Below are 26,986 nucleotides of genomic sequence, written 5' to 3' on the forward strand. Positions count from 1 at the left end.
GATCTTTAGTTCATCATACAAAATATTTTACCTCTCAATTGGATACATGTATCGATAATGCACTGGACCTCCGAGCTTTGCTTCATCTACTAGATGGACTGTCAAGTGAACTGGTCTTTTCAGAAAGGAACACTAAATAGGATGAGCCCAAGAGTTCTGTCGTGGAATTCGAGGATGAAATTCTCGATTAGATGGTGCGCCATGGAAAACTGAAGGACTTGTTTGGTGACTGTGTGGTGTAGCCAAAGGAATGTGATTTGATTGATAATTTAGATCCCAAAATTGTCTAAAATTCAAGCTTAAGGTGGGAGTGGATTCTTTGATTGATAACTACTTTTGCAATCCGCCCCAGCCTCATGCTTCCCTTCAGCCTCTCCTTCCTTCTTGTTCTCCCCCTCTTCCTCTGCACTCTCCATTCTTTCATTATTCATCTGCATTTCCTTGTGTAGCCTCTTCAACATCTCATACTGCATATCGGTTATGTTCATCAACAAAGTATAAATTTACAAACTGGGCAGGTCATCCGAGCTACTACCTTCATAAACATATATAAAACCATTTGTTAAATTTCTCAACATGTTAAGACCTTGCATCCTCTTCTCGCCATTGTTCGAGTCGATTTTCCTAGAGAACACTTCGATGAAGAATTTCCTTGCCCGGTACTCCACTGCCCTTACTTTTCCTTTCTTCTTCTTGTATTTTGGGTCTAATACTTTCAGCACCTCATATGCAAACTTTGGTCTTGCCAACAAGAGAATGTTGAAGTATTCACAGAAATTGTTCTGAAATAATGTACCAGACAGCAGTATTCTCAATTCTGTTTGTACCTTCATCAAAACTTTTCTTAACCTGGACTTAGTGCTCTCGGATTGTGCCCTTCATTCAATACTAAAAGTCCGGGACTTTTCCTTAGAACTTTAGCCATATACTTTCTATGTGCGTACTTCGAATCCTCTCGCATCAATGTCAAAAATGAAATATATCCCATGATTAGAACACTTGGGTGTGAATGCCACTTTTGTATTTTCTCTAGGCAATCTAAAACATGCTTGGCATCCTCCGTGGGCTTTGGCATTCCGGGAAAAACCATTGATTGTTTCTATTTGAATACCCTGTAAGTTCTTCGACCATGAATTAGATACACTGGTATTGGAATCTCCCACTTGATAAATTCTCTATACCAGGTATAAAGTGTTATTTTTGGTGCAAGGACTACAGGTTTCTAAAGTGTTATTTTTGGCGTAAGGACTAGAGGTTTCTTTCCCGAGAATAACTTTAAGTAGTTAACAAGTAGCTAACAAGAAAAGCAATAATCAGAAAAGTTTTTCTGGCTCCCGGAGTATAAGATATCACACAACCACCTCTTTTTCTGGAGTTCTTGTCCAACTCAAAAGCATTCTTTTGGTGGAGGTGCAACTTTCAGACACACCCTTATAAGGCATGTTTCGTTTTCCTCCCCAACCGATGTAGGACCTTACAATCCACCCCATAAGAGAGCCCAGCGTCCTTGCTGGCACATCGATCCGGACTCCGACTCTGATACTATCTGTAACAGTCCAGACCACCCGCTAACACGATATTATTCGCTTTGTCATTTAAAGTATTTATTTATATACTAAGATATTCTATATTTATTAGAATCTATCAATACTCTTCTATTATATTAACTTTTGATCTTGATCTAATAAAATTTAATAATTTATATAAATATGACACATCTAATAAATAAATAAGTGTTGTGTTTATTTTAGACATATCCATAAAATTTGATGAAAATGAGATATCAATTCAAATTTCACTTAAAACACCTTAGCACAAAATTTCATTTCCAAGTTTTCTCATTTTATTTTATTACTTTCTTTGTTTTCAAACTAAGCATAATATTTAATGTTATTGGATTATTCACATATATCCAACCGAAAGAGAGAATTTACTCAATTTAGTACATCATTGATCATCCAATAATTTTTATTTTTCAATTCCCAAAACACCCCTCCCTCTCTGTCACTCCTTCAAATGAATCCCAAGTTCCATGTTCTCTCACTTCTCTCTCTCTCTCTCTCTCTCTCTCTCTCTCGTCTCTACCATTTCTGTTAACACTTAACAGAGCTCACACATACAAGGACGCACACAAGAGCCTTCTTCTTCGTCTTCATGGAGCTTCACAAGCGCCACGTCCACAGCCTCTCCGAGAGGAAGGGCCAGAAGCGCAAGCTCGATGACCAGCTCCATGCCAACCGCCAGATCTCGCCGCCACCGCCAACGGCCGACGAGCGCGCCGCTATCCTCTGCCAAGCCTCTGACCAGGTCCGCGTCCTTGACTCCACCTTCACGTGGAACGAAGCCGATCGAGCTGCCGCTAAGCGCGCCACTCACACGCTCGCCGATCTCGCCAAGAACGGTAAGTTCCTATGCCTCGCCTTCGATATACTCTTCCGTAGCTCCTTTTCCCTTGAATTTCGGCGACGGTTGAGGTGTTTCTTATCTTTTCTGCATGCATGTGCTCTTCTGTGAATCGTTTGATTTGCAGAGGAAGTTGCTAACGTGATTGTCGAAGGAGGCGCTATTCGAGCTCTGGTTAGGCACCTTCAGGCGCCACCTATCGGCGACGACGACCGTGTGCAGAAGCCGTTGCCGTTTGAGCATGAGGTTGAGAAAGGGAGCGCTTTCGCACTAGGACTACTTGCAGTCAAGGTAACTTCGTTTTGTGCAAGTTGTGAGTTATTTGAGCAGCTGGTTCATGTAATTCTGGCATTCTGCTAGTTGAGATCGATTTTGTAGGATGATAACGATCAATTGTAAATTTGTAGCGAATTGGAGGAAGAGTTTCCTTTGTTAAATTAGCTTTATCGATGTAATTATAAATTGTATTCTTCAATTTGAATTGAGCTGCCGCAGTTCTTTTTGGCTATATGATGCCTTGATTTTAAAATAGAGAGAAGCAACAAAGATTATGCCTGTGGTTGCAATTTCTGCATCTGCCTATAGAATTTTGATCATGATGATATCTTGAATGGAGCTGTTCCTGAATCCGCAGGCATGCATTTATTTCCAGGTGTTACATGGAAATGTTGATCAACTGTCAATTGCAATTTTCTTCTTTTCCAAGTCTTTTTGTTCTACTATTGGTTACTCCAATCCCCTTTCAAAGAAATGATATCAATAATAACAATAATAATAATAAACAAATAAATCATAGGAAGGGACTATGCATATCTGTGATAAGATACGATGCTTTTAATTGATTGAAATCTAGAAAATATTGTGGTAATGATGCATATGGTTACAAATTCCAGATGACATCAAGAGCCTTCTAGTAATTCTTTGCACCTTAAGCAAATCTAGGACGCTGTTGCTTTTGACCAGACCTTATATCACGTATATGGCACTATGTATATAATGTAATTGCTTTCCAACTTTTTAATTAGAACTAATACTCCGTTTTTTCTAATTTATTTAAAATGATTTCTACAGCCAGAACATCAACAGCTCATTGTTGACAGTGGTGCCTTGATTCATCTTGTTGATCTTTTAAAGAGGCATAAGAATGGTTTAACTTCTCGTGCCATTAATAGTCTCATTCGTAGGGCTGCAGATGCCATCACTAATCTTGCTCACGAGAACAGCAGCATTAAAACTCGTGTCAGGTTTAGTTCTCCAATATTATCCATACAAACATAGTTCCTGTTGTTTAGTTCTTAACAATATTCTGAATAATATATTGACTATTTGACTTAATATTTAGGATGGAAGGTGGAATTCCACCACTTGTTCATTTGCTTGAATTTGCAGATCCAAAAGTACAAAGAGCAGCTGCTAGTGCACTGCGAACCCTGGCTTTCAAAAATGACGAAAATAAAAATCAGGCAAGTGATTTCTGTCTAAAGTTGGGTATTTATATTAGGTTGTATATGGTACCACTGTATCAGTAAGTCACACCATTTCATGGTTTGCCAGATCGTTGAATGCAATGCTCTTCCAAATCTAATTCTAATGCTTCGCTCTGAAGATGCAGCTATTCATTATGAAGCGGTATTGCCAGAGCAACTTTAATATACAGAATAATTTGAGCTCTGTGTTCTTTTACATAACTTATTTCAGTTATCTGGCATATGCAATGAATTGGATTGTATTACAGGTTGGTGTGATTGGAAATCTGGTTCACTCTTCCCCTAATATAAAGAAAGAAGTTCTTCTTGCTGGAGCTTTACAACCGGTTATTGGATTACTTAGGTATATTGGCTGCTCTCTGGATCCTAACAAACTGGAATGCCGTCTCCTCCCCTCTTATTCTCAAAGTCCCCCCCACCCCCCCACCCCCCCCGCGCGCGCGCGCGCGCAATGAGGTGCATTAATGTATTCTACATGTTTATGGAACAGCTCGTGCTGCTCTGAAAGCCAGAGGGAAGCAGCCTTGTTACTTGGACAGTTTGCAGCAACTGATTCAGATTGTAAGGTAATAAAGCATATTTTTAAGTGTGAATTGGTTTGTGTTGTTATACCTTAGGACTTTAATGGAAGGGAAAGGAGGGAAGTTGTTGAGGAAGGGACCCTTATGATACTTTTATGCTTTTTGCCTTTGAAGAGGTGAGGAAGGATGACAGTTGACTACTGAAATTTCGTTGGGTCAGCCGTTTACTCCTCCAACTTCCAAGTTTGGATTGCTTTGTGTTATTTAAGTTTTCCTTTTTGGTTGTTAAATAAAGATTCCATTGGTTGTAGACTGATGGATAAGAGAGCTTCTATGCTTGCGATAATGCATCATATATTGTAGATTTAAGCAAGCTTTAGTATCCAATTATGTATATTTACCACTGGTCTGACCGTCCGAGTCTTGGTCCCTTTATAGGTTAACACATCTGGTTTTTTAATCCCAAAATTTTCTGCTCAATTTGAGTTTTTAGTAGTACATATCGTTTCCACTTAATAAGGTATTGGTCCAAAATCATAAATTGTTGGAAACTGCAAGAACTGAAATCTGATTCAAACTTACACTTTATCTCCTTGGTGTAGTCCTTACCATTTAAACTTACCTTTATCTTTAGGTTCACATTGTACAGAGAGGTGCTGTCCAGCCATTGATAGAGATGCTTCAATCTCCAGATGTACAACTCCAAGAAATGTCTGCCTTTGCGTTGGGGAGATTAGCCCAGGTTATTCCTTTGGTTCTTTTTCTAATTTCTATGCTTTAATTAACTTGTGCAAATTAAGAATGAGAATTTCTTTGGCAAAGTGTGGAGATCATAACTAAAATTTGTTATAACAAAAATCAGGACACACATAACCAAGCTGGCCTTGCACATAATGGTGGCTTGGTGCCATTGCTGAATCTTCTTGATTCAAAAAATGGGTCTTTGCAACATAATGCTGCTTTTGCTCTTTATGGCCTTGCAGATAATGAGGTACGATGTAACTGGGAATTCTTGTGTGATGGTTATTCTTTTCTTAATTACTTGAAAAGCATGTCACTTGTAAAATTAATTGTTCTCTGTTTTTTACTTGATTATTTATTTTCTGCCATAGGATAATGTGTCCGATTTTATTAGGGTTGGTGGAGTTCAGAGGTTGCAGGAAGGAGAGTTTATCGTTCAAGTAAGTTTTCCACTTCATTTGTTAAAACCTACACCAGCTCTGATTTCGTTGGTTATGCTAACGTTCCCTATATTAGTGGGAATCAAAGTACTTAGCATTTGTATGTGAATATTTCCAACTTTAAGGTCTTGAAGTAAACAGACTAAAGTACCTATATTGAACTATATGTAATTGTTTTCTGTTGCAGGCAACTAAAGATTGTGTTGCAAAGACATTGAAAAGATTAGAAGAGAAGATTCGTGGCCGTGTAAGCACATTGCACATTCACATGCTATGTTTAATGTTTTTTTGTTGTCATTAATACGGGATTGGGAAATGATGGTGGTGTTATTATACTGATAATTTGTTTTAAAATTTTGTTTAAATATGTAATATTTTAATTTTCTGCTTGTAGGTGCTGAAGCATTTACTGTATCTTATGCGAGTTTCAGAAAAGGGTTTGCAAAGGCGTATTGCTTTGGCTCTTGCACATCTTTGTTCAGCAGGTGATCAAAGAGGGATTTTTATCGAACACCATGGTGTGTATATTTGTTATTTTAAGTTCCATTCATGCTGTTTCAGTGTTTCTTGTATAAACTAGTTTTGAGTTCGTTCTAATTTGAAGCTGACTTTCTGTACAATGCAGGTCTCGAGTTGCTTATTGGGCTTCTTGGCTCATCTGGCTCTAAGCAGCAACTTGATGGTGCTGTTGCTTTATGCAAGTTGGCCAACAAAGCCTCAAGTTTGTCTCCCATGGATGCTGCCCCCCTTTCTCCAACACCACAGGTAGTTTGGTTGGCCTCTTTACTCAAAACCTCCATAGAGGTTAATTGAAAAGGGAAAGACACTTTTCATACGATCTCAGGAGGATATATGTACCTAGTATTCCTCCCGCCCTCCTTTCCCTTTCTTTTCATTTTTTCCATTAAATGTCTCTTTTTTATATAAATGTTTATAATCATAGATCAATATTTCTTGCAGGTATATTTAGGGGAGAAGTTTGTAAACAATGCCACGTTGTCAGATGTTACATTTTTGGTTGAAGGTTGATGGTTTAGGGTTTTTGTCCACATTGCTTCATTGTGAAAACTTAAATACTTGCTCTGGTGTTGTAGGTTATTTACTTGCATAGCTAACTAGGTAATATTTGTTGTTCATTTTAGGCAAACGGTTTTATGCTCACAGGATATGTCTACTAGCGTCTTCAGATGCATTTCGTGCAATGTTTGATGGTGGTTATAGGGTAAGAATATATTGATCACTATCACTAAGTCATCTTCTCTTACCTTCCTGACCCAAAGCTCTTCAAGAAAGAAACAAAGCGAAACTGAAGAAGCATGCTTTTCCCCCATTTCTGTTGAAGAAAAACTAGAAAGGAGTATAGGCCATATATCAAGGATAACTTCATTGTTGATTTCACTTGGTTTCACAATTTACATTGTTTATCACCCATGGTTTCGGCTGTTATATTCTTTCAACCTTCTAATAACTTATACTGCAATATTTGTTTTTTTAGAATTTATATAATTGATAAAGCTTGTGTTGCAATTTCAAGCAGCAAGTGAGATAGATTATTAGATTTCTGGCACTAATATACAAATGTTCTATTCATGTCAGGAGAAGGATGCAAAGGATATTGAGATTCCAAATATTAGATGGGAAATTTTTGAGCTGATGATGAGGTCTAATAAATTCTGCAGCCATATCTTTTATAGAAACTTTCTAGTAGTTTTTGGGCAACTAATATTCTATTTATTTGATTGATGTCCAGATTTATATATACTGGATCAACTGAAATCACTCTGGATATAGCTCAAGACCTTCTCCGAGCAGCTGATCAATATCTATTAGAAGGACTTAAGAGGCTCTGTGAATACACAATTGCAAAGGTGAGCTAGCAAGTCTTGCACATGGCTGCAGTAATATTAGACTGGAAAAAATGAGCGCAGCATGACCAGATGTTTTTTGTCACAGGATATATCACTGGAGAACGTGTCAAGTATGTATGAACTTTCAGAAGCATTTAGTGCAATATCATTGAGGCACTCGTGCATCCTTTTTATATTGGAGCAATTTGATAAATTGAGTGCAAGGCCTGGGTATTTTCTGATTCTCCCAATCCTGTGTTTACTCCTTGTAACTTCTTTAGCTCTGAAATTTAGGGTTTTCAGAAGCATTGTTTCTGTTAATTCATGAGCCTCTTATACTTTCATATTCCTCAACTGTTTACACTTTACAGGCACTCTCTTCTGATTCAGCGTATAATACCAGAGATTCGTAATTACTTCATTAAAGTTCTTATGAAGACCAACTCCCTAAACATTCGACTGTAACTTGCAGTCGTTCCATTCTTGACTTCTAACCAATTGTGATGTACAGAATGTTGTAGATGTTCCTCTTTGTTGAAGCTGGGAAGGGGGGGGCCTCCCATCTGGTATAGTCGTATAGTGGTATACACAGCTTGGGTAGATGAGATAATCCCATTCCTGAGCTCTTCATTTTTTCTTCAGTTGTGTAAGCCCCTTCCTGCCTGTAACTTCACTGTCATAGATTTAGCAAATATGACCTTCACGAACGTTGTTTTTTGTCTGGCAATATTGTGATGGTTATATTCTCTGACTTCAATTTCTCAATTAATTCTACATCCAGGGAACTAAAATTGTTGATGAGTTAATGATATAGATGTAATAATATTTAAGCCAATGTATGTGTATATATTTGAGTATATGATAATTATATCGGTTAAATAGTCGTGTGGAAGGAATTTGCCTTGCATCTAATAAATCCAAATCAGTGTTGAAATAATTAAATCTTGTCTACAAGAAAGTCTTGCAATGTGGGTTTCGGTTGGATGTAAATTAAAATTGAAGGACTTAAAGCTAGTAGTCAACTGACCCAGGGCATGCTTCATTTAATTAACAAGTAGTTTTTTTTTTTTTCAAAAGTTCTCCTTTTAAAAGATGATGTTTTGGTCTTTTGTGTAGCATGCAGACAAAGACACAGTCCAACAGCCAATGTGTCTTTGAATTATTCCTTTATAAGTGACACAAATTTATAGATCTACCGTAGTTTTGCTGGTGACTGGTGAGAGCGCTACTTTCCGTAACCACTTTACTTTTTTAGTGCACCATTTTACTTTTTTGATTGTTAAATAATTTTGTTGACTTGAGCTTGTTCTGTAATGACGTGTAAGTACTTAAATAAAATAAGAATTTTAATTTTTATAGCTTCATAACAAAATTTACAAGAATAGTTTGAAATTAATTAACAAAAATGTTGAATTACTATCAAAATTAATTACGTAGTTATTTATAGTGAATTCTATTTAATTTATAAGTAATTTTAGTGTTATTATCATGGGTGATTAAGTCTAAAGAAAATGGTCAAATACTCAAATAGGTGGCAAGAATATTCTTTTAGGTTGTTTGTCCTTAAATTATTTTGCAAAACAAATAAGTGCATCCAGACGTACTTCTGAAAGAACATACCAAGGGACCAACACATCCTGTCATCTCTATCCCGATTTTTCACTAAACTCATCTCAATTGGGGATTCAAGGGACCTTATGACAAGATCGTCATGGATGCCGATATGTTCTTTCTTTCCAATACTGGAACTTCTCATGGATCGGATCAGTTTCATTTCTGATAGGCAGGATCCTCAAGAATGAGGCAAGCCTAGAGCATACGTGAAACTAGTAAGCAAAGATAAGCATATTGGAGACTCAAGATTTCAGAGAGAGAGAGATTTAGAGAGTATTCATGGTGAATATCTTACAATGGTTTTATTGAAAGATTAACTTCTGAGTTTTACAAAGGGAGAGCCCTCTATATATAGAGGCTCTTGGGTAGTGGAGGATAAGAAGGAATCTTATCCATCATTACAAAGAGACAAACAACTTTAAGCAAGCTACTTAAATACAGACACGTGGACCGCACTACTAAGAGATAAGAAGGAATCTTACCTCTGGTTACATCATGACAACTTTATCTCACATCACTCCTTTTTATGATTACAAAAGGACAAACTTACTTTATGTCACACCATATTTTACATGATTATAAAAGACAAATATCATAATTACTTATGGACATTATAATTGTTGCTGGGTCCCATTCTTCACGGACTGTATTTCGTAATGGGCTCATGTTCATCAATGTCATCCACAAGGTCATGTGGTCCTTCTGTGCATTGATCCTCAGTATCATCGTCTTCAATTCCAGCATCCACATATGTTGGGCTTGGGAGTTCTGGATAGACCCTTGATCCTGGTTCTTCATCTTCAATGTTTCCGAAGCCATAGGTGGCTTGATCTTCAAAAGGAGAACTCCATGGGTGTTCATCCTGGTAAAGTGGTGGTGTAGGATAAATCACAGATGAAGCAAGAAAGTTGGCTTGAAATTCTCTTAATTCTTCCTGTACAGTCCTGGAAGAAGAAGCTTCCTCTTCTGATGAAAGTGAGAGTCCTTCAATGGCTTCTGTGAGTACATCAACATTAGGATTGTTGTGGAAGGTGAGATGTTTGGCCAGATTGTTGAGACAGTGTTTCTCATCTGTTGGCCATATCTTTGAATAACCAACAATGTTGATGTTGTTTCTGGTGTAAAGGATTCCTTGACGGGAAACAAATAGCCTTCTTAAGACAAAGGCACAGTAAAACCTGTGTCTCAGCTTATCAGAAATGTTCCAAACGTCATGGTCTGTTAGTGCACTGAAGAGTTTTCCTCTCCAAAATGGAATAGGTGCAAACATCTTGAGAAGTTTCTCAAGATTTGTTCCTGAGAAGCTTTTGTCACAGAGAAATCTGTACATAGCAATTCCAGGAACTATGATGGCGCAATCATACTGAACAGAGAGCGCCCACATGAACCACAGCATTTCTTCAGGAATTTCACCTTTAATGGTGGGTATGATATGATAAGGTGTTTTCGGGTGAAAATGTTGAGGTTTTGCTGTGATTTGGGTAACAAGGAGGAGCCTGTGTAACCAGTAAAACAGGCATTCTTCGGCTAGGATCTTGACTTCAGTAGCAGTCCTAGGTCGACGGGAAAAAGGAAACGGTCCAGGTTCTCTTCTATAGAACTTATGATCTTGAGGGCAATCTGGAAGAGGGAAGGTTGGCGGTGAAGCTCTATTCATGGCTAGGATGTGAAGAACTTTGGGTGGAAGTTCTTTGGTTGGTCTGGAAAGGTAGTCAGCTATGGTGTTGTGGTTTCCTTTGATGTGTCTTACTGTGAATTTATAGCGTGAAAACCAATCTTTCCATCTTAGAAGTTGTGAGTTTGGTAGTATCTTCCTCTTGGTGTCCAGCATAGACGGAAAGGACGTATTGTCCATTTCCACAATGAAATGATATGCACTCAAGTGAAAGCTGAACTTCTCGATTCCTCTTTTGACTGCGAGGATCTCCTTGTATGTAACATGGTAGTGTTTTTCTGACTCCTTGAACTGTCCGCTAGCATGCGCACAGTAGTGTCTTGTTCCATCAATCTCTTCAAGGAGAACAGCTCCCCAGTAGTTATCACTAGCATCAGTTTGCAAGATGCGTTGTCCATTGCTAGGAATCTTCAATGGTGGGGGTTTCTGTGCTACTTCTTTCAGGTGCTTGACAGCTGTCGTCTGTTCAGGACCCCAAGGTGGGGGTTGCTTCTTTAGTAGTTTTGACAACTGGCTTGTATGTCTCGTCACATCCGGAAGAAAGTCACGGATGTAATTGATGATGCCTAAGAACTGTTGGACCTGCTTTGTTGTCAGGTGATCATCAGGAAAGTTGAACAGTTCCTTTGAGATGTGCTCTCCAGGCTGGAAGAAACCATTATTGAAAGTCATTCCCAAAAAATCAATTTGGGCCTGACCGATAAGGCTCTTTTTTTCAGATAGCATTATTCCATATTTTTCCACAATTTCAGTAAACTGGATCAGAAGGGCCTGATGAGTTGGGCCGTCCTTTGAGAATAGTAGAATGTCATCTACGTAGATGAGAGCTGAGTGGAGTATGGGCTCAAAGATTCTGATCATAGTTTTTTGGAATAATGATGGGGCTACCTTTAGTCCAAATGGCATAACCGTCCATTGGTACTGTGCATCAGGTATGCAAAAGCCCGTTTTGTATCTGTCTTTGGGGTGGATCCCCAATTGCCAAAATCCTGCTTTGAGGTCAAACTTACTGAAAAGTTTAGCTTCACTAAGCCGAGGAGTTATGGCGTCAATCTTTGGTAGTGGAAACTTGTCGTCTTGCAAGAAGAGGTTTAAGGGTTTGTAATCAATCACCAATCTCTTCTTTCCTCTGATCTGTTCAGATCTTTTTTCCACATAGAATGCTTGGCATGCCCAGTTGGAAGTTGTTGGTTCAATCAAACCTTGCTTCAGTAACGAAGCGCATTCTTCTTTTGCTAACTTCAAATCTTCAGGATTCATTCCTGAATGGGTTGCCTTGGTAGGGTTGATGTCTTCATTCTTCTTGAAGGGCAATTGAATGAAGAACTCTTGATTCTTCCATAAAGGAAGAGGGTGATTAAACTTGTCATGGCTGTCACAACAAGTTTTTAGTAACCTGTTCTGAATAGCTTCATAGTCTGAAGGAGCCTTGCTAATTTCATAGATGCCTCTGTTTTCGAGAAATGGCAAGAACTTCTTTTTGAATTTCAGTCCTTCAGGCCATATTGACATTCCCTGCGTTTGGTAATATGCATCAAAACCAAACAGTACATCCTTCTCAGGGAGGTAGCTTCCCAGAACCTTCAGCCAAATTACCATTTCAGGAAATATTTGTAGCCCAATATTTCTTCTGGAAATATGATCAATAGTAAATCTTCCTTGGCTGGCTGTTGTATAGATCTTGTCATGAGGAGCCCAAATTTCATCGGGTAACAGATTGGGCCTAACAACGGTTGCACAAGATCCTGTATCAAGCAGTGCTACGGCCTTTTTTGGGACATCATACTTGGATGCCAAAAGTTTGACTTTGAAGTGAGGTCGTTGGATTCCGTCAATTCTTTTGGAACCTAAGCTTCCTAAACATCCTTCTTCTGTCATCCACTGTTGAGGCGGAGCAGGTGCCATATAGTGGATTGGTCTGTAGTCATCATCAGAGAGATCATCTTCAGGATTGTGAAGCACGTACTTTGTGTATTCATCTGCTTCTGACTGTTCTTCAAGGATAGATTCAAGATCTTCATCGTCTCGTGTTAAGACAGCGTCTTGTAAAGATTGAAGCATCTTTATCTCCCTCTTGCTCGTCTGCTTCTTATTGGGACATTTCTTGGCAAAGTGCCCAGTTTGTCCACAAAGAAAGCATTTGTTGGTTCGCTTGTCCTTGAAAGTCTTTTTTCTGAAGAACCGCTTCTTTCCTTTGAACTTTCTTCTTCTGCCGAAATGGCTTTGATCAAAATCTGATCGTCTGGTTCTTCTGAAGTGGTGCCTCTTTTTTGTGTGGCAATCACAAGAGTCTTTATCCTTGCATTTGATCTGCAGATAAGACTTGTTGCACGCTCCCTTTAGTTTGAGGGAATTCCTGGCTAGTTGTTTGAACAGGTCTTGCTGGTTGCAGAGCTTATCAAGAGCTGCTAGAGCCAATTGATAGATTTCTCCGAAGGTTATTGTTGGAATATCCTTCTGATAGATGGCCATTGTTCTCCGTATCTCTGGTAGGAGCTCTTTTGGGAGTGAAGCAAGATACACTTCCTTAAGCGTTGAATTGCTCTGTCCTCCAAGAGGATAGTATTTGGCTTGCATTCTTTTGAAATGCTTTTCCAGATCTTTCTTATTAAGTGAACAGCATTTCATCTCATAGTATTCTTGGGAATTTCTCTGCTGGATAATCCCAATGTCTCCTAGGAATTCTCGATGCAGTCTTCCTAGAAACTGAGCAGCACTTCCACTAGTGAGTTACATTCGCTCATACTCACTTAGTGTGTTTATCCATTCTCTAAGATTGCCGGTCATCCTGGTGACAAACTCAGAGAGTACTTGCTGGATATCTGCATTAGGGCCGGACATCTTGGTATCAATCCAGGCTCCAAAATCATTCAACCTTTCTCTGTACTTGTGAGGAGGAAGGTTATCGAAAGTGAAATAATGGTTGCCTGCTTTTGTCTGAGTGGACTTAGTCTGTGGAGGATCATCATCTTCTTCTTCTACGACTATTCCTTCTCCTTCTTCTTCTGAGGTTGGGTTGGCCTGATCAACCATTGCTATTGCAGAAAGATCTGCAATTTGATCTTCCTCAGATGATTCTTCAACCGAAAAGTCTGATGAGTCAGACGTTACTTCTTCAAATGAGTCACTTGAAGTGACATCTGCATCAATCATTCCGATTGTTTTCTTTTCTGGTGCCTGTTCTTCTTTTCTTTTAGAAATTGTCTCAGTTTTTTCCCCAGAAATTTCTCCTCTGAGAAATTCTCTTTCTGACCATGGTGGATTATGCATCCTTTTTTGTGAAGGTCCTGTAGGTTGGACCGGGTGTGGCTTAGGCTTAGGCTTTGTGTGTAGTCTTCGGGCAAGATGGTAATGGGTCTTGAAGATGTTGTCATAGTCAGGTTCATTTATGGTTGGCTGCTGTGGAGGAATGTAAGTGGGTGTGTATATGGGATACTGTGGTGGATATAAGGCTAAGGGATCTGTGGCCAAAGCTTGTGGCTTGGGTTGTCTGGCTTGGTCTTGTTCGATTTGTCTGATCTGGGCTTTAATACGGGTAAGCTCTTGGTCTTTCTTTTGGAAATCTGGGCCAAAGTAATGGGTTTGGATGTAAGTCTTTAGGTCTTGGTCAAGTTTTTGGGCTTGTATGGTCAGTCTATTTTTTAGCTCATCAACTTGGGTTTGAACTGAGTACACTTGTGAGGACAGGTTGTCTGTCTTCTCAACGAGTGTTTCCAAGGTGTGATCGATTCTCAACAGGACTTTATTTTGGCTAACAGCATTCTCCGTTTGCCAATTCAGGACTTCATCTTGAGGTGAAGTTGACTGGACTCCTTGTGGAGTTACTCCTTTTGGGGCTATGTATGGCCGTCGAGTAATCCTTTGATTATCAGTGGAAATCTGTAGAGGAGGAAATTCCTGCTCATAAGGTTTGAGAGTTGCTATACATGGTACAGCAATAGGATCTGAGAATTGAGGCTTAAGGACTTTCTTTTTCTTCTTCCTTAGGTAAAACTTTGGTGGTTCCTCAGGTTCATCTGGTGGATAGAACTTTGGAGGAGCAGTACAGCTCTGCTTCCTGTTCTTCTTGGACTTCTTCTTTTTGTAGTAGTCCTCATCTTCTGATTCTCCCCAAGCATCGCAGTCGCAATCTGAGTCACACATACTGTGATCAACATCCCATATGAAATGGCCATTGACGTGTGAGACATAGACTGGCTTTCCTTCTTCATAGTAGTGAATTGGGGGGTCATCTTGATCACTGGTATGTTGAACAGTGAGAGGAGAGATCATATAGATCTTTCTGGAAGATGACTGTCTAGAAAAGGATGGTCGTCCTTCTGTTCCTGGCCTTTGGAAAATCGTTCTGACTGATCCGTCAGTTTCTCGTGTGACCATTGGTGGCACGGTTGTATGGACGTCAGGAGTGCTTTGTGGAAAAGCTCTCTCATAGTTAGTAATCCATTCCAATGGTACTATGGCAGCAAGCTCATCTGGTGGAATCATCCTTGGGATGCTAACTATGGCCGGACCATGGTTTTTGTCTGTGAACATCAAAAGCGCATCATGAGTGGTGTTTGGAAGGTTCAGATCCAAAGCGTGATCTTGGATTCTGTACAACACTTGGTGATGGAGTGTTGCTTGTTCAGCACTGGCGTCTTGTGTAACACCAATCAACTGGATCTGTATCCGGATCCTTTGGGAAAGGGTCGGATCTGTAAGCCTGATAGTGAAATCTGGCGAGATTGTAAGAATCACACTTCCATTGGTGAGAGTGGATACAAGCGCTCCAATAAGCGCATGTTGATACTCTTTGAAAGTAGTATCTAAAAGTGCGATCTTTGCGGTGACAGGCAGTCCTTTTCTGCCATGTAAGGTTAGAATCAACCTTATGGCTCCAAGGTGCAGGTGAGTATATCCTTGTGACAAGTATTCACGAATGAGTTCTTGAGGGATCTCAATCGTAACATACTGTTCTGCAGAGGTGGCTTGAAGACCACACTGTTGTAAACGGGAAGTTTGAATCACTTCCTTAACAGGAGGTGATGATCTTCTTCTTATGAGTTGGCAAATATTAAACTGCTTTTGCCGGTGGTAGAAAGTGTATGGGTTTATGAGAGGTTGTTGAGTAGCAGGGATCTTTGAATCTTCTGGAACATGGGTGATTTCAACAAGGTTTTCTATTTTGTTGGATAGGGTTTTATGGACAGATGGTGGTAAATGATCAAGAGAAAGTTCTGTATTATGAAAGATAGGTTGGCTAGATTCAGATGTTGACATGAATATTTCAAATCTCTCTTACTCTCTATCATCTCCAATATACCTTCTCTTTGCTATAGTTCATTAGGCTCTGAAAGAACATACCAAGGGACCAACACATCCTGTCATCTCTATCCCGATTTCCCACTAAACTCATCTCAATTGGGGATTCAAATGGATGCCGATATGTTCTTTCTTTCCAATACTGGAACTTCTCATGGATCGGATCAGTTTCATTTCTGATAGGCAGGATCCTCAAGAATGAGGCAAGCCTAGAGCATACGTGAAACTAGTAAGCAAAGATAAGCATATTGGAGACTCAAGATTTCAGAGAGAGAGAGATTTAGAGAGTATTCATGGTGAATATCTTACAATGGTTTTATTGAAAGATTAACTTCTGAGTTTTACAAAGGGAGAGCCCTCTATATATAGAGGCTCTTGGGTAGTGGAGGATAAGAAGGAATCTTATCCATCATTACAAAGAGACAAACAACTTTAAGCAAGCTACTTAAATACAGACACGTGGACCGCACTACTAAGAGATAAGAAGGAATCTTACCTCTGGTTACATCATGACAACTTTATCTCACATCACTCCTTTTTATGATTACAAAAGGACAAACTTACTTTATGTCACACCATATTTTACATGATTATAAAAGACAAAATATCATAATTACTTATGGACATTATAATTGTTGCTGGGTCCCATTCTTCACGGACTGTATTTCGTAATGGGCTCATGTTCATCAATGTCATCCACAAGGTCATGTGGTCCTTCTGTGCATTGATCCTCAGTATCATCGTCTTCAATTCCAGCATCCACATATGTTGGGCTTGGGAGTTCTGGATAGACCCTTGATCCTGGTTCTTCATCTTCAATGTTTCCGAAGCCATAGGTGGCTTGATCTTCAAAAGGAGAACTCCATGGGTGTTCATCCTGGTAAAGTGGTGGTGTAGGATAAATCACAGATGAAGCAAGAAAGTTGGCTTGGAATTCTCTTAATTCTTCCTGTACAGTCCTGGAAGAAGAAGCTTCCTCTTCTGATGAAAGTGAGAGTCCTTCAATGGCTTCTGTGAGTACATCAACATTAGGATTGTTGTGGAAGGTGAGATGTTTGGCCAGATTGTTGAGACAGTGTTTCTCATCTGTTGGCCATATCTTTGAATAACCAACAATGTTGATGTTGTTTCTGGTGTAAAGGATTCCTTGACGGGAAACAAATAGCCTTCTTAAGACAAAGGCACAGTAAAACCTGTGTCTCAGCTTATCAGAAATGTTCCAAACGTCATGGTCTGTTAGTGCACTGAAGAGTTTTCCTCTCCAAAATGGAATAGGTGCAAACATCTTGAGAAGTTTCTCAAGATTTGTTCCTGAGAAGCTTTTGTCACAGAGAAATCTGTACATAGCAATTCCAGGAACTATGATGGCGCAATCATACTGAACAGAGAGCGCCCACATGAACCACAGCATTTCTTCAGGAATTTCACCTTTAATGGTGGGTATGATATGATAAGGTGTTTTCGGGAGAAAATGTTGAGGTTTTGCTGTGATTTGGGTAACAAGGAGGAGCCTGTGTAACCAGTAAAACAGGCATTCTTCGGCTAGGATCTTGACTTCAGTAGTAGTCCTAGGTCGACGGGAAAAAGGAAACGGTCCAGGTTCTCTTCTATAGAACTTATGATCTTGAGGGCAATCTGGAAGAGGGAAGGTTGGCGGTGAAGCTCTATTCATGGCTAGGATGTGAAGAACTTTGGGTGGAAGTTCTTTGGTTGGTCTGGAAAGGTAGTCAGCTATGGTGTTGTGGTTTCCTTTGATGTGTCTTACTGTGAATTTATAGCGTGAAAACCAATCTTTCCATCTTAGAAGTTGTGAGTTTGGTAGTATCTTCCTCTTGGTGTCCAGCATAGACGGAAAGGACGTATTGTCCATTTCCACAATGAAATGATATGCACTCAAGTGAAAGCTGAACTTCTCGATTCCTCTTTTGACTGCGAGGATCTCCTTGTATGTAACATGGTAGTGTTTTTCTGACTCCTTGAACTGTCCGCTAGCATGCGCACAGTAGTGTCTTGTTCCATCAATCTCTTCAAGGAGAACAGCTCCCCAGTAGTTATCACTAGCATCAGTTTGCAAGATGCGTTGTCCATTGCTAGGAATCTTCAATGGTGGGGGTTTCTGTGCTACTTCTTTCAGGTGCTTGACAGCTGTCGTCTGTTCAGGACCCCAAGGTGGGGGTTGCTTCTTTAGTAGTTTTGACAACTGGCTTGTATGTCTCGTCACATCCGGAAGAAAGTCACGGATGTAATTGATGATGCCTAAGAACTGTTGGACCTGCTTTGTTGTCAGGTGATCATCAGGAAAGTTGAACAGTTCCTTTGAGATGTGCTCTCCAGGCTGGAAGAAACCATTATTGAAAGTCATTCCCAAAAAATCAATTTGGGCCTGACCGATAAGGCTCTTTTTTTCAGATAGCATTATTCCATATTTTTCCACAATTTCAGTAAACTGGATCAGAAGGGCCTGATGAGTTGGGCCGTCCTTTGAGAATAGTAGAATGTCATCTACGTAGATGAGAGCTGAGTGGAGTATGGGCTCAAAGATTCTGATCATAGTTTTTTGGAATAATGATGGGGCTACCTTTAGTCCAAATGGCATAACCGTCCATTGGTACTGTGCATCAGGTATGCAAAAGCCCGTTTTGTATCTGTCTTTGGGGTGGATCCCCAATTGCCAAAATCCTGCTTTGAGGTCAAACTTACTGAAAAGTTTAGCTTCACTAAGCCGAGGAGTTATGGCGTCAATCTTTGGTAGTGGAAACTTGTCGTCTTGCAAGAAGAGGTTTAAGGGTTTGTAATCAATCACCAATCTCTTCTTTCCTCTGATCTGTTCAGATCTTTTTTCCACATAGAATGCTTGGCATGCCCAGTTGGAAGTTGTTGGTTCAATCAAACCTTGCTTCAGTAACGAAGCGCATTCTTCTTTTGCTAACTTCAAATCTTCAGGATTCATTCCTGAATGGGTTGCCTTGGTAGGGTTGATGTCTTCATTCTTCTTGAAGGGCAATTGAATGAAGAACTCTTGATTCTTCCATAAAGGAAGAGGGTGATTAAACTTGTCATGGCTGTCACAACAAGTTTTTAGTAACCTGTTCTGAATAGCTTCATAGTCTGAAGGAGCCTTGCTAATTTCATAGATGCCTCTGTTTTCGAGAAATGGCAAGAACTTCTTTTTGAATTTCAGTCCTTCAGGCCATATTGACATTCCCTGCGTTTGGTAATATGCATCAAAACCAAACAGTACATCCTTCTCAGGGAGGTAGCTTCCCAGAACCTTCAGCCAAATTACCATTTCAGGAAATATTTGTAGCCCAATATTTCTTCTGGAAATATGATCAATAGTAAATCTTCCTTGGCTGGCTGTTGTATAGATCTTGTCATGAGGAGCCCAAATTTCATCGGGTAACAGATTGGGCCTAACAACGGTTGCACAAGATCCTGTATCAAGCAGTGCTACGGCCTTTTTTGGGACATCATACTTGGATGCCAAAAGTTTGACTTTGAAGTGAGGTCGTTGGATTCCGTCAATTCTTTTGGAACCTAAGCTTCCTAAACATCCTTCTTCTGTCATCCACTGTTGAGGCGGAGCAGGTGCCATATAGTGGATTGGTCTGTAGTCATCATCAGAGAGATCATCTTCAGGATTGTGAAGCACGTACTTTGTGTATTCATCTGCTTCTGACTGTTCTTCAAGGATAGATTCAAGATCTTCATCGTCTCGTGTTAAGACAGCGTCTTGTAAAGATTGAAGCATCTTTATCTCCCTCTTGCTCGTCTGCTTCTTATTGGGACATTTCTTGGCAAAGTGCCCAGTTTGTCCACAAAGAAAGCATTTGTTGGTTCGCTTGTCCTTGAAAGTCTTTTTTCTGAAGAACCGCTTCTTTCCTTTGAACTTTCTTCTTCTGCCGAAATGGCTTTGATCAAAATCTGATCGTCTGGTTCTTCTGAAGTGGTGCCTCTTTTTTGTGTGGCAATCACAAGAGTCTTTATCCTTGCATTTGATCTGCAGATAAGACTTGTTGCACGCTCCCTTTAGTTTGAGGGAATTCCTGGCTAGTTGTTTGAACAGGTCTTGCTGGTTGCAGAGCTTATCAAGAGCTGCTAGAGCCAATTGATAGATTTCTCCGAAGGTTATTGTTGGAATATCCTTCTGATAGATGGCCATTGTTCTCCGTATCTCTGGTAGGAGCTCTTTTGGGAGTGAAGCAAGATACACTTCCTTAAGCGTTGAATTGCTCTGTCCTCCAAGAGGATAGTATTTGGCTTGCATTCTTTTGAAATGCTTTTCCAGATCTTTCTTATTAAGTGAACAGCATTTCATCTCATAGTATTCTTGGGAATTTCTCTGCTGGATAATCCCAATGTCTCCTAGGAATTCTCGATGCAGTCTTCCTAGAAACTGAGCAGCACTTCCACTAGTGAGTTGCATTCGCTCATACTCACTTAGTGTGTTTATCCATTCTCTAAGATTGCCGGTCATCCTGGTGACAAACTCAGAGAGTACTTGCTGGATATCTGCATTAGGGCCGGACATCTTGGTATCAATCCAGGCTCCAAAATCATTCAACCTTTCTCTGTACTTGTGAGGAGGAAGGTTATCGAAAGTGAAATAATGGTTGCCTGCTTTTGTCTGAGTGGACTTAGTCTGTGGAGGATCATCATCTTCTTCTTCTACGACTATTCCTTCTCCTTCTTCTTCTGAGGTTGGGTTGGCCTGATCAACCATTGCTATTGCAGAAAGATCTGCAATTTGATCTTCCTCAGATGATTCTTCAACCGAAAAGTCTGATGAGTCAGACGTTACTTCTTCAAATGAGTCACTTGAAGTGACATCTGCATCAATCATTCCGATTGTTTTCTTTTCTGGTGCCTGTTCTTCTTTTCTTTTAGAAATTGTCTCAGTTTTTTCCCCAGAAATTTCTCCTCTGAGAAATTCTCTTTCTGACCATGGTGGATTATGCATCCTTTTTGTGAAGGTCCTGTAGGTTGGACCGGGTGTGGCTTAGGCTTAGGCTTTGTGTGTAGTCTTCGGGCAAGATGGTAATGGGTCTTGAAGATGTTGTCATAGTCAGGTTCATTTATGGTTGGCTGCTGTGGAGGAATGTAAGTGGGTGTGTATATGGGATACTGTGGTGGATATAAGGCTAAGGGATCTGTGGCCAAAGCTTGTGGCTTGGGTTGTCTGGCTTGGTCTTGTTCGATTTGTCTGATCTGGGCTTTAATACGGGTAAGCTCTTGGTCTTTCTTTTGGAAATCTGGGCCAAAGTAATGGGTTTGGATGTAAGTCTTTAGGTCTTGGTCAAGTTTTTGGGCTTGTATGGTCAGTCTATTTTTTAGCTCATCAACTTGGGTTTGAACTGAGTACACTTGTGAGGACAGGTTGTCTGTCTTCTCAACGAGTGTTTCCAAGGTGTGATCGATTCTCAACAGGACTTTGTTTTGGCTAACAGCATTCTCCGTTTGCCAATTCAGGACTTCATCTTGAGGTGAAGTTGACTGGACTCCTTGTGGAGTTACTCCTTTTGGGGCTATGTATGGCCGTCGAGTAATCCTTTGATTATCAGTGGAAATCTGTAGAGGAGGAAATTCCTGCTCATAAGGTTTGAGAGTTGCTATACATGGTACAGCAATAGGATCTGAGAATTGAGGCTTAAGGACTTTCTTTTTCTTCTTCCTTAGGTAAAACTTTGGTGGTTCCTCAGGTTCATCTGGTGGATAGAACTTTGGAGGAGCAGTACAGCTCTGCTTCCTGTTCTTCTTGGACTTCTTCTTTTTGTAGTAGTCCTCATCTTCTGATTCTCCCCAAGCATCGCAGTCGCAATCTGAGTCACACATACTGTGATCAACATCCCATATGAAATGGCCATTGACGTGTGAGACATAGACTGGCTTTCCTTCTTCATAGTAGTGAATTGGGGGGTCATCTTGATCACTGGTATGTTGAACAGTGAGAGGAGAGATCATATAGATCTTTCTGGAAGATGACTGTCTAGAAAAGGATGGTCGTCCTTCTGTTCCTGGCCTTTGGAAAATCGTTCTGACTGATCCGTCAGTTTCTCGTGTGACCATTGGTGGCACGGTTGTATGGACGTCAGGAGTGCTTTGTGGAAAAGCTCTCTCATAGTTAGTAATCCATTCCAATGGTACTATGGCAGCAAGCTCATCTGGTGGAATCATCCTTGGGATGCTAACTATGGCCGGACCATGGTTTTTGTCTGTGAACATCAAAAGCGCATCATGAGTGGTGTTTGGAAGGTTCAGATCCAAAGCGTGATCTTGGATTCTGTACAACACTTGGTGATGGAGTGTTGCTTGTTCAGCACTGGCGTCTTGTGTAACACCAATCAACTGGATCTGTATCCGGATCCTTTGGGAAAGGGTCGGATCTGTAAGCCTGATAGTGAAATCTGGCGAGATTGTAAGAATCACACTTCCATTGGTGAGAGTGGATACAAGCGCTCCAATAAGCGCATGTTGATACTCTTTGAAAGTAGTATCTAAAAGTGCGATCTTTGCGGTGACAGGCAGTCCTTTTCTGCCATGTAAGGTTAGAATCAACCTTATGGCTCCAAGGTGCAGGTGAGTATATCCTTGTGACAAGTATTCACGAATGAGTTCTTGAGGGATCTCAATCGTAACATACTGTTCTGCAGAGGTGGCTTGAAGACCACACTGTTGTAAACGGGAAGTTTGAATCACTTCCTTAACAGGAGGTGATGATCTTCTTCTTATGAGTTGGCGAATATTAAACTGCTTTTGCCGGTGGTAGAAAGTGTATGGGTTTATGAGAGGTTGTTGAGTAGCAGGGATCTTTGAATCTTCTGGAACATGGGTGATTTCAACAAGGTTTTCTATTTTGTTGGATAGGGTTTTATGGACAGATGGTGGTAAATGATCAAGAGAAAGTTCTGTATTATGAAAGATAGGTTGGCTAGATTCAGATGTTGACATGAATATTTCAAATCTCTCTTACTCTCTATCATCTCCAATATACCTTCTCTTTGCTTTAGTTCATTAGGCTCTGATACCACAGGGTGCATCCAGACGTACTTCTGAAAGAACATACCAAGGGACCAACACATCCTGTCATCTCTATCCCGATTTCCCACTAAACTCATCTCAATTGGGGATTCAAGGGACCTTATGACAAGATCGTCATGGATGCCGATATGTTCTTTCTTTCCAATACTGGAACTTCTCATGGATCGGATCAGTTTCATTTCTGATAGGCAGGATCCTCAAGAATGAGGCAAGCCTAGAGCATACGTGAAACTAGTAAGCAAAGATAAGCATATTGGAGACTCAAGATTTCAGAGAGAGAGAGATTTAGAGAGTATTCATGGTGAATATCTTACAATGGTTTTATTGAAAGATTAACTTCTGAGTTTTACAAAGGGAGAGCCCTCTATATATAGAGGCTCTTGGGTAGTGGAGGATAAGAAGGAATCTTATCCATCATTACAAAGAGACAAACAACTTTAAGCAAGCTACTTAAATACAGACACGTGGACCGCACTACTAAGAGATAAGAAGGAATCTTACCTCTGGTTACATCATGACAACTTTATCTCACATCACTCCTTTTTATGATTACAAAAGGACAAACTTACTTTATGTCACACCATATTTTACATGATTATAAAAGACAAAATATCATAATTACTTATGGACATTATAATTGTTGCTGGGTCCCATTCTTCACGGACTGTATTTCGTAATGGGCTCATGTTCATCAATGTCATCCACAAGGTCATGTGGTCCTTCTGTGCATTGATCCTCAGTATCATCGTCTTCAATTCCAGCATCCACATATGTTGGGCTTGGGAGTTCTGGATAGACCCTTGATCCTGGTTCTTCATCTTCAATGTTTCCGAAGCCATAGGTGGCTTGATCTTCAAAAGGAGAACTCCATGGGTGTTCATCCTGGTAAAGTGGTGGTGTAGGATAAATCACAGATGAAGCAAGAAAGTTGGCTTGGAATTCTCTTAATTCTTCCTGTACAGTCCTGGAAGAAGAAGCTTCCTCTTCTGATGAAAGTGAGAGTCCTTCAATGGCTTCTGTGAGTACATCAACATTAGGATTGTTGTGGAAGGTGAGATGTTTGGCCAGATTGTTGAGACAGTGTTTCTCATCTGTTGGCCATATCTTTGAATAACCAACAATGTTGATGTTGTTTCTGGTGTAAAGGATTCCTTGACGGGAAACAAATAGCCTTCTTAAGACAAAGGCACAGTAAAACCTGTGTCTCAGCTTATCAGAAATGTTCCAAACGTCATGGTCTGTTAGTGCACTGAAGAGTTTTCCTCTCCAAAATGGAATAGGTGCAAACATCTTGAGAAGTTTCTCAAGATTTGTTCCTGAGAAGCTTTTGTCACAGAGAAATCTGTACATAGCAATTCCAGGAACTATGATGGCGCAATCATACTGAACAGAGAGCGCCCACATGAACCACAGCATTTCTTCAGGAATTTCACCTTTAATGGTGGGTATGATATGATAAGGTGTTTTCGGGTGAAAATGTTGAGGTTTTGCTGTGATTTGGGTAACAAGGAGGAGCCTGTGTAACCAGTAAAACAGGCATTCTTCGGCTAGGATCTTGACTTCAGTAGCAGTCCTAGGTCGACGGGAAAAAGGAAACGGTCCAGGTTCTCTTCTATAGAACTTATGATCTTGAGGGCAATCTGGAAGAGGGAAGGTTGGCGGTGAAGCTCTATTCATGGCTAGGATGTGAAGAACTTTGGGTGGAAGTTCTTTGGTTGGTCTGGAAAGGTAGTCAGCTATGGTGTTGTGGTTTCCTTTGATGTGTCTTACTGTGAATTTATAGCGTGAAAACCAATCTTTCCATCTTAGAAGTTGTGAGTTTGGTAGTATCTTCCTCTTGGTGTCCAGCATAGACGGAAAGGACGTATTGTCCATTTCCACAATGAAATGATATGCACTCAAGTGAAAGCTGAACTTCTCGATTCCTCTTTTGACTGCGAGGATCTCCTTGTATGTAACATGGTAGTGTTTTTCTGACTCCTTGAACTGTCCGCTAGCATGCGCACAGTAGTGTCTTGTTCCATCAATCTCTTCAAGGAGAACAGCTCCCCAGTAGTTATCACTAGCATCAGTTTGCAAGATGCGTTGTCCATTGCTAGGAATCTTCAATGGTGGGGGTTTCTGTGCTACTTCTTTCAGGTGCTTGACAGCTGTCGTCTGTTCAGGACCCCAAGGTGGGGGTTGCTTCTTTAGTAGTTTTGACAACTGGCTTGTATGTCTCGTCACATCCGGAAGAAAGTCACGGATGTAATTGATGATGCCTAAGAACTGTTGGACCTGCTTTGTTGTCAGGTGATCATCAGGAAAGTTGAACAGTTCCTTTGAGATGTGCTCTCCAGGCTGGAAGAAACCATTATTGAAAGTCATTCCCAAAAAATCAATTTGGGCCTGACCAATAAGGCTCTTTTTTTCAGATAGCATTATTCCATATTTTTCCACAATTTCAGTAAACTGGATCAGAAGGGCCTGATGAGTTGGGCCGTCCTTTGAGAATAGTAGAATGTCATCTACGTAGATGAGAGCTGAGTGGAGTATGGGCTCAAAGATTCTGATCATAGTTTTTTGGAATAATGATGGGGCTACCTTTAGTCCAAATGGCATAACCGTCCATTGGTACTGTGCATCAGGTATGCAAAAGCCCGTTTTGTATCTGTCTTTGGGGTGGATCCCCAATTGCCAAAATCCTGCTTTGAGGTCAAACTTACTGAAAAGTTTAGCTTCACTAAGCCGAGGAGTTATGGCGTCAATCTTTGGTAGTGGAAACTTGTCGTCTTGCAAGAAGAGGTTTAAGGGTTTGTAATCAATCACCAATCTCTTCTTTCCTCTGATCTGTTCAGATCTTTTTTCCACATAGAATGCTTGGCATGCCCAGTTGGAAGTTGTTGGTTCAATCAAACCTTGCTTCAGTAACGAAGCGCATTCTTCTTTTGCTAACTTCAAATCTTCAGGATTCATTCCTGAATGGGTTGCCTTGGTAGGGTTGATGTCTTCATTCTTCTTGAAGGGCAATTGAATGAAGAACTCTTGATTCTTCCATAAAGGAAGAGGGTGATTAAACTTGTCATGGCTGTCACAACAAGTTTTTAGTAACCTGTTCTGAATAGCTTCATAGTCTGAAGGAGCCTTGCTAATTTCATAGATGCCTCTGTTTTCGAGAAATGGCAAGAACTTCTTTTTGAATTTCAGTCCTTCAGGCCATATTGACATTCCCTGCGTTTGGTAATATGCATCAAAACCAAACAGTACATCCTTCTCAGGGAGGTAGCTTCCCAGAACCTTCAGCCAAATTACCATTTCAGGAAATATTTGTAGCCCAATATTTCTTCTGGAAATATGATCAATAGTAAATCTTCCTTGGCTGGCTGTTGTATAGATCTTGTCATGAGGAGCCCAAATTTCATCGGGTAACAGATTGGGCCTAACAACGGTTGCACAAGATCCTGTATCAAGCAGTGCTACGGCCTTTTTTGGGACATCATACTTGGATGCCAAAAGTTTGACTTTGAAGTGAGGTCGTTGGATTCCGTCAATTCTTTTGGAACCTAAGCTTCCTAAACATCCTTCTTCTGTCATCCACTGTTGAGGCGGAGCAGGTGCCATATAGTGGATTGGTCTGTAGTCATCATCAGAGAGATCATCTTCAGGATTGTGAAGCACGTACTTTGTGTATTCATCTGCTTCTGACTGTTCTTCAAGGATAGATTCAAGATCTTCATCGTCTCGTGTTAAGACAGCGTCTTGTAAAGATTGAAGCATCTTTATCTCCCTCTTGCTCGTCTGCTTCTTATTGGGACATTTCTTGGCAAAGTGCCCAGTTTGTCCACAAAGAAAGCATTTGTTGGTTCGCTTGTCCTTGAAAGTCTTTTTTCTGAAGAACCGCTTCTTTCCTTTGAACTTTCTTCTTCTGCCGAAATGGCTT

General features: G+C 40.3%; 1 protein-coding gene across 1 annotated transcript; it reads left to right on the forward strand.

Moving 5' to 3' along the window:
• Positions 1–2,023: 2,023 nt before the first annotated feature.
• Positions 2,024–8,797, forward strand: LOC130950462 (ARM REPEAT PROTEIN INTERACTING WITH ABF2-like). The gene is made up of 19 exons (XM_057878955.1): positions 2,024–2,401; positions 2,531–2,694; positions 3,475–3,647; positions 3,746–3,866; positions 3,958–4,032; positions 4,139–4,233; positions 4,381–4,456; positions 5,046–5,153; positions 5,274–5,402; positions 5,524–5,592; positions 5,780–5,839; positions 5,987–6,110; positions 6,218–6,357; positions 6,553–6,616; positions 6,735–6,814; positions 7,189–7,253; positions 7,343–7,460; positions 7,546–7,670; positions 7,811–8,797. Exons 1-19 carry the CDS (start codon positions 2,155–2,157, stop codon positions 7,902–7,904), a joined length of 2,127 nt encoding a protein of 708 aa, XP_057734938.1. The 5' UTR covers positions 2,024–2,154; the 3' UTR covers positions 7,905–8,797.
• Positions 8,798–26,986: the final 18,189 nt, after the last annotated feature.

Source organism: Arachis stenosperma, chromosome 9 (genome assembly GCF_014773155.1).
Source record: "Arachis stenosperma cultivar V10309 chromosome 9, arast.V10309.gnm1.PFL2, whole genome shotgun sequence".
NCBI lineage: Eukaryota > Viridiplantae > Streptophyta > Magnoliopsida > Fabales > Fabaceae > Arachis > Arachis stenosperma.